The following is a 17856-nucleotide window of genomic DNA, read 5'->3' as shown; positions in this document are numbered from 1 at the left end:
AAACCAGTCGAGATGTTTTTCACAATTCCCGACACTTTTGGAAATGTTGTTGCGTACGCGGCCGGCAAATAGAAAAATTTGCATAATCGGGCGGGTGATCAACGTGCCGGAAATACACGCCTCGATTGTTCATCATTGAACACGCGTTATCGACTCGTTTCTCAGTTATGCAGATAATGTGGCTAAAAACGGTGAAATTTATTCATTATGACTTAGGACATATCGATATCGTGAGAAAAATCGCGACTGTATAATTTATGTACATGAAGAGTACGGGATGATAACGCATAAATTATTCAGTGTTTAATTTACGGAATTAAATTGTGCAACATAAATACGAAATAAAATTACGACCACGTCCAGTTGGTTCTGCATAATATATGTAATGTAATTATATGCAATTCTCGTATAAGTATACTGTTGACGTACATAAATGTAAAAGGTACAAAATGTTACAACTTGCTGCGATAAATTAACCAGTCAATAATTAGCAAAGTATGTAAAGTATAAGAATAATTTTATATATGTGTGATAAAAAATTACTGTAATAAACGAAGAGGCAATTGTTATCACAATGGTGCACTGTTAAATATTAAACGATGAAATTTAAACCAATACCTCGAGTTAAACATTTTGTTATTTTTAACTACCACATGTGCGTCGAAATTTATTATTTTAACACAAAACTGTATTATTTTAACTTCATTGATTTAGTTAAATCAACGACATATTGAGTATAAGCAGTCCTGAATGACTCAAATTGACCTATAACTTGACACTACAAAAATTTAACAATGTAGATAAATATATAAAACAAAAACTAAAACAATTGTACATTAGAAGTAGTCAGGTTCGGGAAACGTGAAAAACTCGTTCGCGATTTAAAGATTAAGACTGTAAATACATTGGAAGCGAAAGAGATTAGATTTCGTTCGTTTCCCACCTTGTCAGCGGCACTCCGAGGAAGCAATCTTGCTTCAGGATGCGGTCGAAGCAAGTCCGTTATTTGCATGTTGCATCCCTTGAGAATTTCCAAGGATAACCCTCGACCGGTCGAGTAATCAAAAAACGTCCATGCTTTCATGCAACGGTTCTCGTATATCCTTTTAACCTCCCACGCCCGCTTCTCCTTTCCACGAGGAGGTTTTTCCAAGATCCGCGCAAGACCTCTTTTATCTGACTCACTTCCATCTCAGCTCGATCGATCTATATACATGTGGCCGTGGCCTTACAGCGGAGAATAAAAAACGACGAATTATATCCGACTACAAAGGGTGCAATACCGCCAATATCAATATCCGTGGTAGTGAAATAACGATAGATGATAAAATATTTGTCTTGCAAATGTTCATACTGCAATATATACGTAGGATAACGTGGAACGTACATAAAGCGTGTGTGCGAGTCTCTATATCTAAAGCGAGAACCATCGTAAAACCATATCGTCAAAATATTTGTATATTGAATCAATATTCGGAGTAAAATATAGCAATAAAAAACTTACTTTAATAACATCGTCATCATATACATATATTAATTGTACGATTAAGCATAATTAATGTCAATTGAGAAATCCTTCAAATATAAGTGGGTTAAGGGTAACTACAATACAGTGATAAAGACACGAGCGAAACACACTATAGTGTGATTTTTTTTTATTCTTCTCTTCATAGTTTTATTTTCTTGTTATATTTTTCTCTTTTAGTTTTTAAGTACCAGTCCTATGTACAGGCAATTTATTTGCCTCTATAGGTTTTTATTTGCGATTGTAACAGTTGTAATATACTTGTAATACAGTTTGTAAATAATATTTTACTGGTCAATAAATAATAATAATAATAATTTTCTTTTTAATTTGTTACAGATATTGCAACTACAAATGAATGACCACAGATACCACTACATGTTCACAACCTTTGTAAGTACATCTAATTATTTAGCTTTAATCAAAGACGAAAGGAATATATATTTAGGAGAAAGAAAGAGAGATATGTTTAAGCTGTGCATATTAAAGCTCAATTCAGATTAAGCTTGTGTGTGTAATGTTCTTAGTTAATAAGTTAAATTTTTTAATAATAATAAAAAGAGCTCTTTTTTAAAATTATTCCATTTTTGTTCCGCAATGTTATTAGTTATTATCATTTTCTCAATAAAATCCTAATTGTAATGGCAAAATACAGGATATATAAAAATGTTAGGAATTATTGGATTGCTACTTTTCCTTAATATAATCTCTTTATCAATATTCTCATATTAATATAATTGTGATCAGAATTACATTTCGGTTCGATATTCAATTCAATCTATGTTTCAATATTAAATTAATGTACTGCAATAGGTATAATTAATGAGCCTCGCACACATATCGAATATAATGGAAGATTCGTTTAATTAAGCATATTACCATGATGAGAATCGTTAACAGCCCGTCGATCATAAGTGGATCATAATGACAAGTGTGGATGGAGGATTTATTTCATTTCAACATTCATCGGACATGCAATATCGCGTAATATCGTTTAAGAAATAAGAAGAAATGCCTCTTTCAGACGCGTATGGGAATGCTTGTAGACGAGACTTCTCTATTTGCAGTGTATACCATTCATCATCTTCATAACTGGCATACCTCGCGCTCCTGCCGACCCCGCTTCTCTTTGTACACTGCGTGCAGCTTATTATGTGTATTACCTCATACTGGTCTTGGAGTACAGACGGTGATAGGAATTAGACCTCGACGGGTGAGCGAGGCGAAGAGCGTATCGGATATTCCCCTAAACGTAGTTACCGAAAGTTCGCTCGTGTCGCCACGCGTTTCTCTCTCTCTCTCTCACTTCTCATTCCGTACACTCTTCTTTGACATATCGTCATCCTCCCCGCCTTTTGAGCCGCACAACCCCAAATTCCAATCCGTCGTCCCATTCGACAGAAATTTCTATCTTAAATGGAGCTAACGGCGCGTACTCCGTGGCTAACGTAGCCGAAGTTATGACGTGCAAACGCAAGCTACAGACCGTGTGCTGAGAGACAGAGAGCTATACGTTCTTGCTTGATACATTTGCCCTCGCGCATATATACGCATGCATTCCGTACATGCAGATATGCACGCGCGTGCCATGTCCTCTGCAAATGTCTTCCTCGAATTTTGCGCCTCGTAACCGTAACGACAGACCTCTGTACGTGGAACCGAATCGCTGCTTGATACCGGGTTTTTTTCTACAAATATGTCCAGATTACTCGATAATAGTAACGCATTGGATTGTGCCATCTTATTGTCTTGAAATGATTTCTACAATATTCATTTGACAGACTTCTATCAATCCATCATCCAAAGTTGCAGGAAAGAGATAATTTGTAATACAAATATTACATGCATTTGGATGCACACAGAATTTTGCCGTTGATACAAACTGTTACATTCCAACATTTAGATAGTTTATTTGTTCGAGATTAATATATATTATCGACAAGTTAATTATGGTACGGAAACTCGTATTATGAACGCGTTTATCGTTGATCAAATATCGATTGTACTATATTCCATTAGACAATAGCACAGGATCTATACATATATGTTTGTGGAAAGATATATGTACATACGTATGTATCTACCTATGGAACAATATGGCACCTAGGAGCAGTAGAGTTATTTGCAGAGTTCATCTTGCGATCGGTTATTGATTAGCATTGTTTTATACTATCGGAAACCTAAGTAGTCTATAATAAGAGTGATGTATCTTTTATATAATGTTGATATCACATAGAATTAATTACTCTCAGAAAGTTATTCAATAAAAATTCGTGGTCAACTTAAAGAAAATAATAGTCTATATAAAAATACGACAGCAGTTCATAAACGAGTTAATTGGACCTATTATAATTACGGGATATTCAGCAAATATCCGCAATCGCACGCGATTCTCTCATAAAAAAATTTAATGCACTCCTGGGATGCGAATCTCCCATTAGACTCGTGCAAGCTCGGAATAGGTACATTCGCGTATTCCTAAATAAATCATTTTCAGAGGATATTACGTAACTTTCTTCCGGCGGTAAACGATCGAGGCAATATCGCGTTTCGAGAAGGTAAATCGGATACGCAGTAGAGCGACGGAGGGACGTTAAGGGAAAGAGCAGTAAGTGGTAAAACGAAAGGGGCAGAAGAAGATACCGCTTCAGAACGGAAACGAAGCTTTATCTACCACGATCGACTTTGTTATGCAGCTGCGCAGTTGTCGGTGAATGACCCTGTGGAGAAGTCGCGTTATTTAACGATCTACGCCGCGAACGATGCATCACCGTATAATTATAAATCATATTCCCTCGGTAGCTTCCCAGGCAAGACTGGTCGAGATTGGTTACGCTATAACGATTGCAATTACGACGATGACGGAAATCGCTGGGACCGTCTCATTTTTCTTCAATTTAATCGGCTTACCTCATAACTACGCCGCGAGCGGGAAAAAACTTACCCCAGTTACATTTTTTTAAATACTGTCCGAGGTGATCAAATTCCTTATCATTTGAAGATGAATAAATCGATAGTCCTATCTATTTGCAGAAGCTAAGTCGACTTAAATTAAACAGGAAATTTCTTTTCTACAATATATTCAAAATGTTGCTAATAACTGACATAGTTTTCAATACTTGAGATTGAAATTTGACTATTAGATCTATCGTTCGTTTAATTATTGGAAGTCACTGAAACATTTCAGATAAATATGTCAATAATCTTAATATTTAGTATAATTAATCTTGTGTCGAGTTTTATTATATATTAAGAACTTGTTTAAAAACTATGTCAAATGTTTTGGTACATTTGTTTTTACAGGATATAGAAACATTTGATCTAGAAGATTTCAAATATAATAGTGTGAACATGACGGCCTTTCGCTTAGTGGATCTCGAAGAGCCCAAGGTTGCTGAAGTACTCAAGCAGATGGAACGTTTCCAACCAGCGATTGGACATGCTATTCTGAACAAAACGGGAGTTATTCAGGTTGGTGGAAATTTCAAATTCAATTCACTAAAGAATTAAATGCTTTTCTCTCATTCCATGTTACAGTATACGTTATAAAGATTTTCATTAACTTTGAAAGTTCACTCTGAGTTGTGTGATTTATTTTGGACATCAGGTGACATCTTCCAAGCCTAATTACGTTTCAATTACAATTATCAAACATGTGTGCGCAGTAGAAATTACAGTAGTTCGTGTAAAAGAGCCATAATGCGGCATTCCCGTAAATTTCCTAATATTTTAGAAAGTATACATTAAACATTTAAGTCGACTTATGATTTTGATAAATAAATTTTCCTCTTCAAAAATCTTATTATGCAATATTTTATTATGCAAATTGTGTCCATACTTTGTTTTATTTTTCAATAAAAAAAAATTAAAGGTCGATCAAAAAATTTGCTACTAAAGTTCTGATCAAAATTATATAAAATAAAGTATATTTTAGATGATTTTTTTTTGTAATTTACGATAGAATTCAGGATAGAATTTTATGTATATAAATTTATGTGCCATATAAAAATATTAAAAAATTCAGACTATACATATATATATATGTATATATATATGTATAGTCTGTACATGTAATATGTATTAAAATATACATCAATATGCATATAAAATTATAAATAAAATACTATCTACAAATCTGATATAAATTATGCATTGTCTAAAGCAGACTTAAGATTCAGTGCCTTCTACAGAATATTAAGAATGTATGATATTTCTAAAATATAATGTTTCTAAAGTATAAACAATAATAATTAATTATATGTGATTAAGAAATGGTGTCTAAATCACAGTACACGTTAGCTTCGAACAAATATAGATTAAAAGCAGAAGAGATTAAAAAGTTGAATGGACCGAACTGGTCAGCAGAGTCTGTCCAGTTCGAGCTTTGTCAGCCCTTCAGTAATTAAGTGAGTTTCGCCCACGGCCAGTGCCGCAATGTCATTAATTTGGATCAATTGAGTGCACTAAGCATGGTTTTCTCTCAAAGACTTCGAAGATGGTCACCATCTGCTGAAATAGCTAAGTTTACTTTCCAGAATTTACTCCTCAGAATTCTCTCCTCAAAATATTAATGTGAGAAAATCGATATATTTAAATTCGTTCCCCTTCGTTAGTTTTTTCTTACTAATGCTACCTCTAAATCTTATCAAATTTTTAACTCAATAGAATATTTGATAACAAAGGAGAAGTACAATTTCAACAATTGTTAAATTGAAGATGTATCGACTTATAATTTTAAATTTCAAGAAGCAAATTTTCGTGTAATTAATTTTAAGTAAAATCAATGTTTCAATAATAAAAATGCATTTAATATTCTATCTTAAAGAACGAACTTTGACTGTAAAATGAAACAGAAACTCTTGGTATGGCTGCTAACAAGTATGAATAATAATCATTCGGTCGATCATTAAGCGGCGAACAGAATTAAAAACGAGTCTCGTTAAAATTTAATCGTAACTTAGCTCGATCGATATTTGCATCAGTAATAGCAAAAATTTTGTCCATGTAACAGTTTTCCTAAAATTGAAGCTAAAACTTTTCGTGTATTACGCAAAGCACAAACTTTCGTCAAAAAGAAACGTATGTTTCAGGCAGAACCAGCTTTGGTGTACGATAGCGTGCAAGTTTTCGCGCACGGTTTGGCAGCTCTGGACCGTAGTCACAATTTAAGACCAGCAAATCTGTCCTGCGAGAAAGAGGAACCGTGGGACGATGGCTTATCACTCTACAACTATATTAATGCCGTACGTACGTTTTGTGAACATATTTTGTAATGTTATAAGAAGAATTTAGCCTAATATTATCTGAAAATTTTATCATAAAAGAAAACATAGATTTTATAAAATCAGATTACCAATATATATGATGTATCTATCAAATGACGATGATATTTTTTAAATTTTGATCATATGTTGAATCTAATATTAGTAACTTGCGAATTAAACAAGAGCAAATTAAACTCGATCATGATATGCAGTTGTATACAAATGTATGTATGCATCCGTATATGTAGTTTTTATATTTTATATTCTTTATATTTTTGAAGCTAAATACGGAATAATCCCGAATAATTCCTCGCTATTTAATTTCAATCCGAAATATAAATAACAAATGTTTAATAAGACTTTGTCTTCTTTTATCAAAATGATTTATATAAATTCAAATTTTATATTATCAAAGAGAAAATGTATTTTTTTCAAAATTTTTACGTCAAGTCAATATAATATACAAATGTATTTCATGGCTAGAGTAATTAAACGAAAACATACGTTACAGATCTAAAAGGCAGTTATTTTACGCAAGAAAAATATTTACCCTTCCCAAAATGTAGAGAATAGTGAAATAAATCATTTAATAGCTATTTTTATTAGCAACAAAGATATTAAATATAAATAGAAACAATAATTATATCTCAAAAGTAAAAAATAATTATATAATTGAACTTATTAATTATTAAATTGTGTTAACATTTAACAATTTAATTCATTGACTTTTTGTTAAATTTTATTGTCTCACAAATATATAATTAACAGAGTTAAAAGAACGAGTCTCTCTATAAGGTATATTGACATCTTTGTAATTCTTTCTTTAAAATATCTATGTTAAATATCTTTTCTGTCACAGATTGATTGACTAAACGTGACTTAACGCTCTAGAGTAATTTAAGTTCTACTTATATCTAGTGTTTATATATATATATATATATATATATATATATATATATATAAAGAACTTGCTGTTACTTATATCTCGTTTCCTCCTGCGGCCTCTTTAAGTTTCTAAAATTCGGCGACAATTTTTTTGTTTGCAAATAATGAAAATTTATCGTAATTCTTAAAAAATAAGATGCGCAAAACCGAATATTTATGTACATAAATAAAAAAATAATCACCTTTTCGTAAATTAGGGATAAAATACGAAAACAAAGCTTCCTCTATGATTCGAGGAAGCAAAATTATCGCGACCATGAAAGGATTATAACGTATGTACATTGAGAGATGCCGCACATCTTTTGTTACAATCTCGCGGGAAGTTCCAAAAATGATTCCGAAATGAAGAAAACTGTAGGAAATAGCTACCATCTTGACGATCAAGAGCCGCTCTTCGTTGTCTCGCAGAGATTGGTAGTCATCCGGCGATAAGCCGCAAACGTATAGAAAGCAGCGGAAGGAAAGCAACGTTGACACATGAATAATTGAACAACGTATTTAGCAAATAGCTACATCCCGGAAACCTCACCTCGGGGCTTTCTCGTCCTTTAGCCACCACGGTCGCGCTTTCCATGCACGGCGACCATCCCAAATGCACGACCGCGTCATACGAGAGACACGTACGTAAACTCGCGCGTACGTGCCACCCATGACTTAGATCTCGCATGTAGAGGACCAAGTTTTATTACTCGAGTGCAGCCGACACAGGACTTCCCTATTAGATGCGACAATGACGAATTAAGCGGAGCTTAAACTTTCAGATCCAAATATTTTTTTATTAGCCGAGGAATCCTTGAGTTTTTCCGAATTTATTATCCGCCGTAGATAATGAATATAAACATTATAATCCGCAGATGAACAATCTGGGCAGAGAAATCTCTTCATATCTGCAGAGATTTACTTGAAATTTGCAAATTGGGATATTGCAAGATACAGATCTTTTAAATCCTTCCAGGGATCCTTGAACTTTTACGTTGGCGTGTTTGTTGAGGAAAAGCGGAAGTCGCGTTTTAATCCTAATGCGGGGAGCGGTTTAAGGTTACTCTTAGTTCTGCTAAAAGTAAATAAAGATTGTTTGCCCAGTTAAACTAAAGCTGAATTAAAACGTTGATTTTGTTGTGATACGAAAAAGTTGTTATACCAAGTCATACAAGTGTAAACATAATTTTTCCAATCTTGACGTGTAATGCGATTATTTTATTTCATATAGACTGAAATAAATTTTATATTTGTAACGTGAAAACTTTTCTGATTAAAAATATGTATAATATTATATATACATTCTCGACTATATGTGGCAACTCCAAAGAAAAAACCTCATTTATAAATTTCTTATTAAAAAATTTTCTGATAAACAAAGGGTATAATTAATAATGCTGATATCTATCATGTTGGGACATTGTTTCCAAAGAGACCAATACCTCTTGCACAGCTATTTGCTTATGCAATAATGCGTTTCACGTAAACAGCATTAACTCGAGTGCAGAGTATACACATCATATACCGTGACATTTTGATGAGAAGACGCAGTAAACTCCGGAAACATTTTCATTAGTAAGTATTACAATATTACCGAATATTAAATTTCATTAAGGAAAAATAATTAAATTAACAATTGTAAGTAATTAAACTAATTACAATAATTTTAAATATTCTTTCACAAGGATTTTCAAATTTTCTTTTTTAATCTGACATCTTTCGCAGTGTCTTAAAAACAATACTTTAAATTCGATATGTTAAACTCAGTGTTGAGCTAAAAAAAAAGGTTACGACATTGGAATAAAAAGCATAAAGGTCGATTCAGATGTCTAATGTTAACGATACGGATACGGTACGGGTACGGCACGGCTGTGTCTGAATCGACCCTTATAACGTCGCACATCGTTTCGTATATATAGGAATTTATAGGTTTACATAATGATGGCTTCTTGCAAATTATTCCTGTAACGTTTTCTTTTCAGCGGTATTATAGAATTTTTCTTTTTCTACGACGGTAAAGGAAATTGGAAACTCGTAGGAAAGTTCAAATCCCCGGAATAATCGAAAACGTGCAAAAATGAAAGAAGGCGATGTCGATGAGTCGTGACAATTTTTCAAAATTTTCTCACCGCACGCTCATGGGTTTTTAGTCGTATATCATCGACAATTGTCGGAGAAGAAAATATGATATATGGCGATACGTAAGCTGTTTCTTAAGCACCGTTTCGCCCTGCGAGACAATCTTTTTATTATCCAAATGCATCGGGTCTCGCTTAAATCGTACAACGTTATCAAGCAATAAAGAAATGTTCGCAGTTCTAAATAAAAGAAAAAGGAAAGGAAGAGAGAGGAAAAGAGAAAAAGAAAGAAAAAGAACTTCACCGTAAAAATTATGAAAGTTTCCGATAACTCTGCTTGCTCTATTCCTTTCACGTAGCATCCACTCGTTCGTAAATATCAACGCTCTCTCGTCTCATGGTTGTGGTACTTTTCGAAACGTCACTGCACCGTTATCGACGTTCCTTTCATGTTAAATCCGTAATAAATAGCGTGTCGCGAAGAGATAGCATACCGCGCGCGAATATACTATCGCGGGTTGCTACTCCGCGTATGCATTTAAATTCTACGCGACAGGAAACTGGCAGCTTCCGACGTGACCATATCCTATTAACGGAATAATCATGTCCACCGTTTCTGCCATTCTGTGAATAACTGTGTAAATAAATGAGCAATCCGCTAAATGATCAATGCGTACGTATTTCTATAGGTAATGTTAGGCAGATAATGGTCAGCTTAACATTTGAAGCCAGTATTACCATCATAGCATTTAAATTAAACAGAAAATCGCTTGATAGTTTTATTACAAAAAAAAATTAACTTGTCAATCTAAATTTTTCATCACTAAGCAATCTTCTTTCATGCAATAAACATTTTCGTTATATGACATAATTATAATACAATGTCATTTCTCATCATAAAATGTGCTAATGTATATATGATATTAATTGCTTTATAATTTTTACAAATTTTATACATATTTGTAGTTTATACTTAGAAACCTCTACAAATCTGATACCGCTTAAGCAACCTGAGCTGGGCACTGAAAACTTGTTGCAAAAGCGACAAGATTAATGCACCCCGGGAAGTATAGGCGGTTTTTGCGGCTTAGTCTATCCAGGTACACTCCAGCACTCTAAAAGTGTAGAAACATGTGTGTGAGGCACAAAAAGAACTCGGGCAAAGTAAATGCACGTGAATAAGAAACAACCAATTGATCCAAAGTGTATAAAATAATTAACCAGCCGTTATACAGTGACCACGGTAAAAATAAAAAGACATCTCATCCATAGAACTGATTCGCTTTATAAAAATAAAAAATATATATTACAGATTTTTTATAACTAAAATTAAAAATTTATTTTTTAATTAAATGTTTTAAATTAAAAAGGAATCAATTTTTCATTTAATTCTGTATTTATTTCTAAAACATTATGTGTTTAAGAGTAACAAAATAAAAAAGCAAGTTAAGATAATATAGTATTTTAATTTAAAAAAACGGCAATATTATTCTAATAATATAAGAAAGAGAGGGTTAATATGATTTCTTTTATATAGCTTCAATAACTTTTTGAAGTCTTCTTGGTACATTTTCAATTAAATTTTGCAAATGTTGTCAATTATCCAAAATCGCCCACACATTTTTGATCGGGCTCAAATCTGGAGACTGCGGAGACCACTCGAGCTGTTTGATTCGACAGAAACGGAAAAAAGCTTTTCTTTGCTGTATGTTTTGGGTCGTTATCTTGAGGGAAAATAAAATTATCTTGTAGTCCGAGTTTCAGCAAAGAACCCTCCAAATTTTCATTAATTATGTCAATATAGACATCTGCCGTCATAATCACATCAATTTTAACAAGATTTCCTATTCCTGCCCATGAGATACATCCCCAGACAATATTTCCTCCATCATGCTTTTCTGAGTATGATGATTTTGAAGCTTTTCTCCGTGTTTTCTTCAGACTCTAATCCACTTTTCTTTTGTCCAAATAACTTGAATTTGCTCTCATCTGTCCATAGATTTTTTCCCAGAAATTCAACAAAGTTTGACATATTCGTTCTTCCAAACAAATTGCAAACGTTTTTTTCTCATTGATAGCGCTGATAAAAGATCGCATGCAAACCGTGCGTCACTAACAATAAATCTGCGACGTACAGTGCGGTCAGAAACATCAAGATAAATGTATTCCTGAATTTCTCTGACAGTAATCTTTGAGTTTTTCTTAACTTCTTGGACTATTTTTATATCCTTCCGCTTGGATATTGCTCGTTTTCGGCCTCTTCCGATTCTATCTGCTATCGATCCAGTTGACTCGAACTTCCTTCTGATTTGTTCTATCGCTCGCCTTCCTCTACTTACTTTGTAGTTTTTGTAAAACTTTAAAATAAATAATTATATATGCTTCTTGTTAAATAAAAACAACATTGTTTTAATATTTTTATTTTGTTTATAAAGCAAAATTAATGCTTTTTAAAAAGTAATAGATATATATATATATATATATTATATATTACTTTTTAATGTATATTTTTAATATATATATATATGAAGCAAAACAAGATAACTCAAGAAGTGGCTTTCTATTTTTGCCGATCACGTAAAACATGTAAAATGTATTTACTAAAATATGTAATACGAAACTTTAAGTGGATAAAATGTATTTATTGAAATATGGTTAAAATAAATATCGACAAGGTAAATATCGCTTTTAAAATACAATAAAATCATATTTCAATAAACAAAAAGTTCCGTTTATTTTTTGTCCTAAAATGTTATATTTAAAGAATATTTCTTTTTATTAATGTATTGCGTAATATCATCCTTCTTAAAACCAAAACTATAAATATGCTTATATTAGAACTATGAATGTGCTTTTATGACTAAAGAAGGAAGGAATAACCAAAAATTAGTTTATATTATAGTTAAATTTAAGTCAGAAGCAAAAACTAATACCTATAAGAAGATTTAAAAAATTTTAATCTCCAAAAATTATCTGAAATTGTGCATTTATCAAATCGCACATTTAATTGGCATGTCTAAGAGAGACAATATAACATTATGGCGTGACTTTTATTCCGCTTATTCCACTTTAATTAAAATTATCAACTTATATGTATGTTATGAAATAATGTCTAAATTTTATTTAATAGCTGTCAAAAGCTCACAATTATAATTCGGTTTTGTGTATACGTTTTGATTTAATTTCTATTAAAATTTATTTAATTTTCCGATTTAAAATATGTATGAAAATGCTGAATCTGTTATTGCAAATTATGTAAAATTTACTGTCTGGGCTATTTATTCTAGAGACATAATAATTTATTAAATTTCAACATTCTGATGATAAAATAAAATTATAATCAACAGTCGAGAGTTCACTAGACGTTTACCTCAACGTAACAGCGATAATAATGATGCCTTATTTCTAATATGCCTTCGACATCAGTTAGATAAGCAGACGTGCAAACAACGCAACATTCTGTTACTGAACGCTAGCAAATGGATTTATGTTCGCTGCCGACGGGAATACAATTCACCATCATCGTGTACACAATGCGAGTAAGAGGGAAATGCTAGCTAGGAGTTTCCGTACATAAATACTATATGACATGAAAATACAGTGACCTTGGCGAAGTATAAGGCAGATACCTATAGCAATAAAGAATTCTGATTTTCTAAATATTATATGTTTATAATCCTTTACGAAAAATTTCTCACATTCTCATCCGGTATAAAGTATTTAATTCTTTGGAAAAAGTTGCAAAAAGTTGCAAAAAACGCTTGTGGATTTAAGTTTGTATAACAGTATAAATTGTTAAATATATAAAATTAAAGAATTAATAATTAAGATTAAAGAAATGATATTATGAAATAAAAAAAATACTGCTCCAACCAACAATTCAAATAATCTCACAAAGGATTAATACCTACGTTAAAATTAAAAAATTGGAAAATATACCAAGATATTGTATAAGTACATATACAAAATTTATACTCTTAAATAAAAAAAATTTATGTTAATAAATTTAATTAAATTAAATAAAAATTCTAAATATATATTCTTAAATATACGTAATATACACTCTTTACTTATTATTATACTACTTCGGATTAAACTTAATTTTCTCCAAATTCGACTAACAATATTTTATTAAACAATATTTGATAAAAACAAGACAAAAATAAAAATAATATATTTAACGATGAGCAATCCGGATATTCGACATCCGGATATTCGAATCCTTCATAAATGATTGTATCACATTTTTTAAATCTTTTTTTAAGCTACATTCGTACATCGCGACGTGCTTCCGCAAAATATCCTGAGCTGCGTATTCTGTTGTGTAAAATGCGCGCGTATGTAATGGTGTTACACGCGTGATGCACCGACGCATGCATAGTGTAATTAACGTGCGTATTCGTCGAGTGAGAGCACGTCGAGTACCGCGAAAATACATGCGGCACCGCGTGCATCGCCGTGCCAGTTACTTCCGGCGCGCTTACCATTTGTTTCGCGAGCATCGGCGTATTTTTGATTTTGCAAGCCGGCTCGTCGATGTTACTGCTGACGAGATATCGTGGCAGAGATTTATCGATTCGCGTGCGATCCGCAGTACCGCTGTTGACAGCCCGAAAAAAATCCTGGTCATGGAATCACTGCCAAAATTCTCACGCCGACTGCCAGGTTGATGGAAGACGATTTTTCTTTTTCGAAATAATTTAACAATGCGTTTCATAAAATCATAAAGGTTGTAAAAATAAAAGGTTGGAAAATTGGAGTTAACTGCGCAAAGCGCAGACGAGCGAAAACCATCATACTTCTGTGCGTCGGCCTTTGCCAAATCGTGTTAACAAGTGCATCAATTAATCCATAAATTCATAAAACTTTGTAATCCGATTTAAATGCATTTTTCGTTACGGCTGAGATAATTCAACTAATGTAATAATTTTCTCACAGCTAAAGTGGTTTTTTTGAATCGTTAATAATATATTTTAAAAACATAGAAATATATTTATATTAAAATTTTTAAACAATCTTTAATCTGTAAAAGTTTGCTCATTATACATTCAATAATAGAGTATATTTTCAATAGTCTTTTATATATGTGTATGAGGTTTTTTTTTCAGAAAAATATAAAAACCTGTATGCAACAATTGAATTATTTTCCTATAGATTGGACTTTACTCCTATTGTGTGCAATGAATTGAGCAATATACAAACGATAAATATTCGCATAAAAATCCGACCAAATTGAGTTGAATTTTCTCAATGTAGATGAGATATCGATTATTTTATCTTTTTTGCGTAATAAACTCACTCGCATTCCGCACAGCTATCACCTCCGATTAAATTCAGATTACAAGTGGAATAAAACACGAGATACGTCTAAAAAGTGATATGACCACGCATATATCAGCCCGGCCATAGTATTCAAAACATGTTTACAACGAGCAATGATATTTTGTTGAATAAAACCGTAAGCCATTGAGAACGTATGCTGTTGATAATCTGATCAACAGAATAATACAAATATTTAAATAAAAATTCGGAATCTTTAGACTTATCTTATTCTGATAGAATCAGTCGTCGAGTTTGAAAAGAAGCATTTTGGATAAATATTCCATCAACCCCGCAAACGGTCACACACTAAAAAGGAAGAGATGTAAATCAAATAAACTACGCGCAAACCGCCGGTAGACCGCAAACGGTAATTAATGCGAAAAATTTCGCCGGCTGTATGCATCCGGAAATGTAGGCCGTCAGCAATGAATCGTGTGTACGTGTGTGCGTGTCCGTGAGCTACTGGACACGAAGGAAAAATAAATTTAACGAGAATCAGACGCGCACATGATTTAACGACCGGTAAATCCGGCTGTCTGATATTAAACAGTTATGAGTATAATGTTGCGTATAAAAATTTTATTATTTTTCGATCTTCACGTTTTATCTACCGTCAGCTTGGGTGGCAATATCCAGTCTCGAAATATTAGATACGACTTGGAGATATTGTTATCTCTTCATGAGAGACCGCACTATTTACATAAAAACGCAATTTTTCTGACATTCCACCTATATTTAAATAGTAGAGATATAAAGCTTTGAAGAATTATACGGCTGGACTGCATACATTTTCATGAAAACAAAAAGTTTAACCGTGCTACACTCTTGCTGTACGAAAGCTTAAATTTTACTCGTACAATATCAATAATCAAAAATATCAACAATAAAATACTTAAAATGAGAGACATGTCTTCATTTATTTATTACTTATCGCGAAATTCTAATGGACAAATCTAATCGATTCGAATTTACACTTATACGAGTGTTTCTGTTGCAGGCAGGCTTACACGGACTAACCGGACATATTGAGTTCAATGAAGGGAAGAGAAATAATTTCAAGCTGGACCTCTTAAAACTGAAAAAAGAGGATGAGCTCGTTAAAGTCGGCGAATGGAAATCTGGGTCTGGCATTAACATCACGGACTTAGACGCCTTTTACGAGACCACGATGACCAACATTACGCTTGTGGTAATGACGAGAGAGGTAATGATACCTTATATCTAATTTAGTCACGTTTGCGACCCTCGTAGCGTTAGAATTAATCATTAAGCAAGATACGGCACGAGTATGGATCACATGGTGATATGAAAGCTGCGCTAAATGGAGTCGAGTATGTTAATTATATGCCGCGAAGTGTCAACATTTAAGCTAGATAACAACTTCAACGTGTATTTATAAGTGTATTTATAAGCGATCTGTAAATTGTATAAAAGTTTGTTAAATTATTTGATTTATATATATTTTTTTTATATAAAGTTGATCCCAAAATAATCGCATATGATAAATAAGATAGAGAAATTTTGTTTGGTAACTTGATTAATTCTATCTTCACGATGTGTTAAAAATACAAAAAATTTGTAATTTGATTTAATGTTACTTTATTGTTTTCGCAAAAATAAAAAAATTTAGGGGCGATTTGCAGGATTTTCAAGCAAAGAAAACAGTAAAATCACGAATTGTCGTATCAAGGAAAAATCTTAGTTGGTCGAGAGAACGTTTTATCGGCGTTATTGTGTATTCTCAGAAAAATGAAAAATTCATGGTGGCGTCGGGAAAAGGAAATGTTTGAGGGACAAGCGATCAAAATGCTATATATTCGTATTGAATGGCCGCTTCTTTCCCACCCTCTTCCTTTCATATGGCCATCTCATGTGGAAATAAGAACTTTTAAGGGTTTGCTTCTGCCCTACCCCTGTCACGATGAGCACAATTCTACGATCTATCAGTGGGATCCAATCTTCCGCAGGAAAGACCCTACGTCATGGTAAAAGAAGACAAGAATTTGACTGGTAACGCGAGATTCGAGGGCTTCTGCATCGATCTGCTCAAGTGGATCGCCGGCCAAGTCGGTTTCCAATACGCAATCAAATTGGTGCCCGATCACATGTACGGCGTGTACGATCCCGACACGAAAGAGTGGAATGGAATCGTTCGCGAACTCATGGACAAGGTAAGACAGAATGCGCAGATCCTGTTTCCCTTCCTTACGATAACTTGCGATATGATTCAATATCATAAAATAAGGAATGATATAAACGTATAACATGGCGATAACTGAGATATAAGTAATTTGATATTAATATGCAGTGAATTAATTAAAATTTACACACAAAAGTGTTGCGTTGTCAACGTTGTGCAAATCGGAAAAAAATTTAAATATGATGAGATGAAAATTAATCAGGGTATACACGAGTAACTAAATGTATGCGTTTATAATATACATATAAATATGAATAAAATAGCTTATTGTAATTCTTCATAAATATTTTTAATTACTAAAAACAACGAATAATATTATAGCTGGTAAACTTCATTTTCCAAATTGTTATAGAATATTCTGAATGGCAAAAATCGCGATAGTTGTGTTAGTAAAAATATGAAAATAATGGCGAATATTAATATTGTTTTCGTTACCGAAATTAATGTAGACCGCAATGTGTTAATAGTGTTGTTGAAATTACGGAAGCATGTTATATTAGGAGAAATATCGAGGTAGGAGAATAGGTACACGCGCGCGCGACC

General features: G+C 32.8%; 2 protein-coding genes across 9 annotated transcripts in view; one reads left to right on the top strand and one right to left on the bottom strand.

Moving 5' to 3' along the window:
• Nucleotides 1-17856, bottom strand: part of LOC139820212 (glutamate receptor ionotropic, kainate 2) — a 407847-nt gene that overhangs the window by 336952 nt on the left and 53039 nt on the right. The gene's annotated exons all lie outside the window — the stretch shown is intronic.
• Nucleotides 1-17856, top strand: part of LOC139820211 (glutamate receptor ionotropic, kainate 2) — a 154137-nt gene that overhangs the window by 109624 nt on the left and 26657 nt on the right. For all 5 annotated transcript variants that reach the window (XM_071790334.1, XM_071790336.1, XM_071790335.1 and 2 more), the window contains exons 6-10: nt 1865-1918; nt 4829-4996; nt 6616-6768; nt 16111-16317; nt 17081-17284. In XM_071790334.1, coding sequence (XP_071646435.1) covers nt 1865-1918; nt 4829-4996; nt 6616-6768; nt 16111-16317; nt 17081-17284 — 786 coding nt within the window. The remainder of the gene's footprint in view (nt 1-1864; nt 1919-4828; nt 4997-6615; nt 6769-16110; nt 16318-17080; nt 17285-17856) is intronic.

This window comes from Temnothorax longispinosus, chromosome 10, assembly GCF_030848805.1.
Source record: "Temnothorax longispinosus isolate EJ_2023e chromosome 10, Tlon_JGU_v1, whole genome shotgun sequence".
Taxonomy (NCBI): Eukaryota; Metazoa; Arthropoda; class Insecta; order Hymenoptera; family Formicidae; genus Temnothorax; species Temnothorax longispinosus.
Note: the sequence above shows the minus strand (reverse complement) of the source record. Positions and strands in the feature narration are given on the sequence as shown.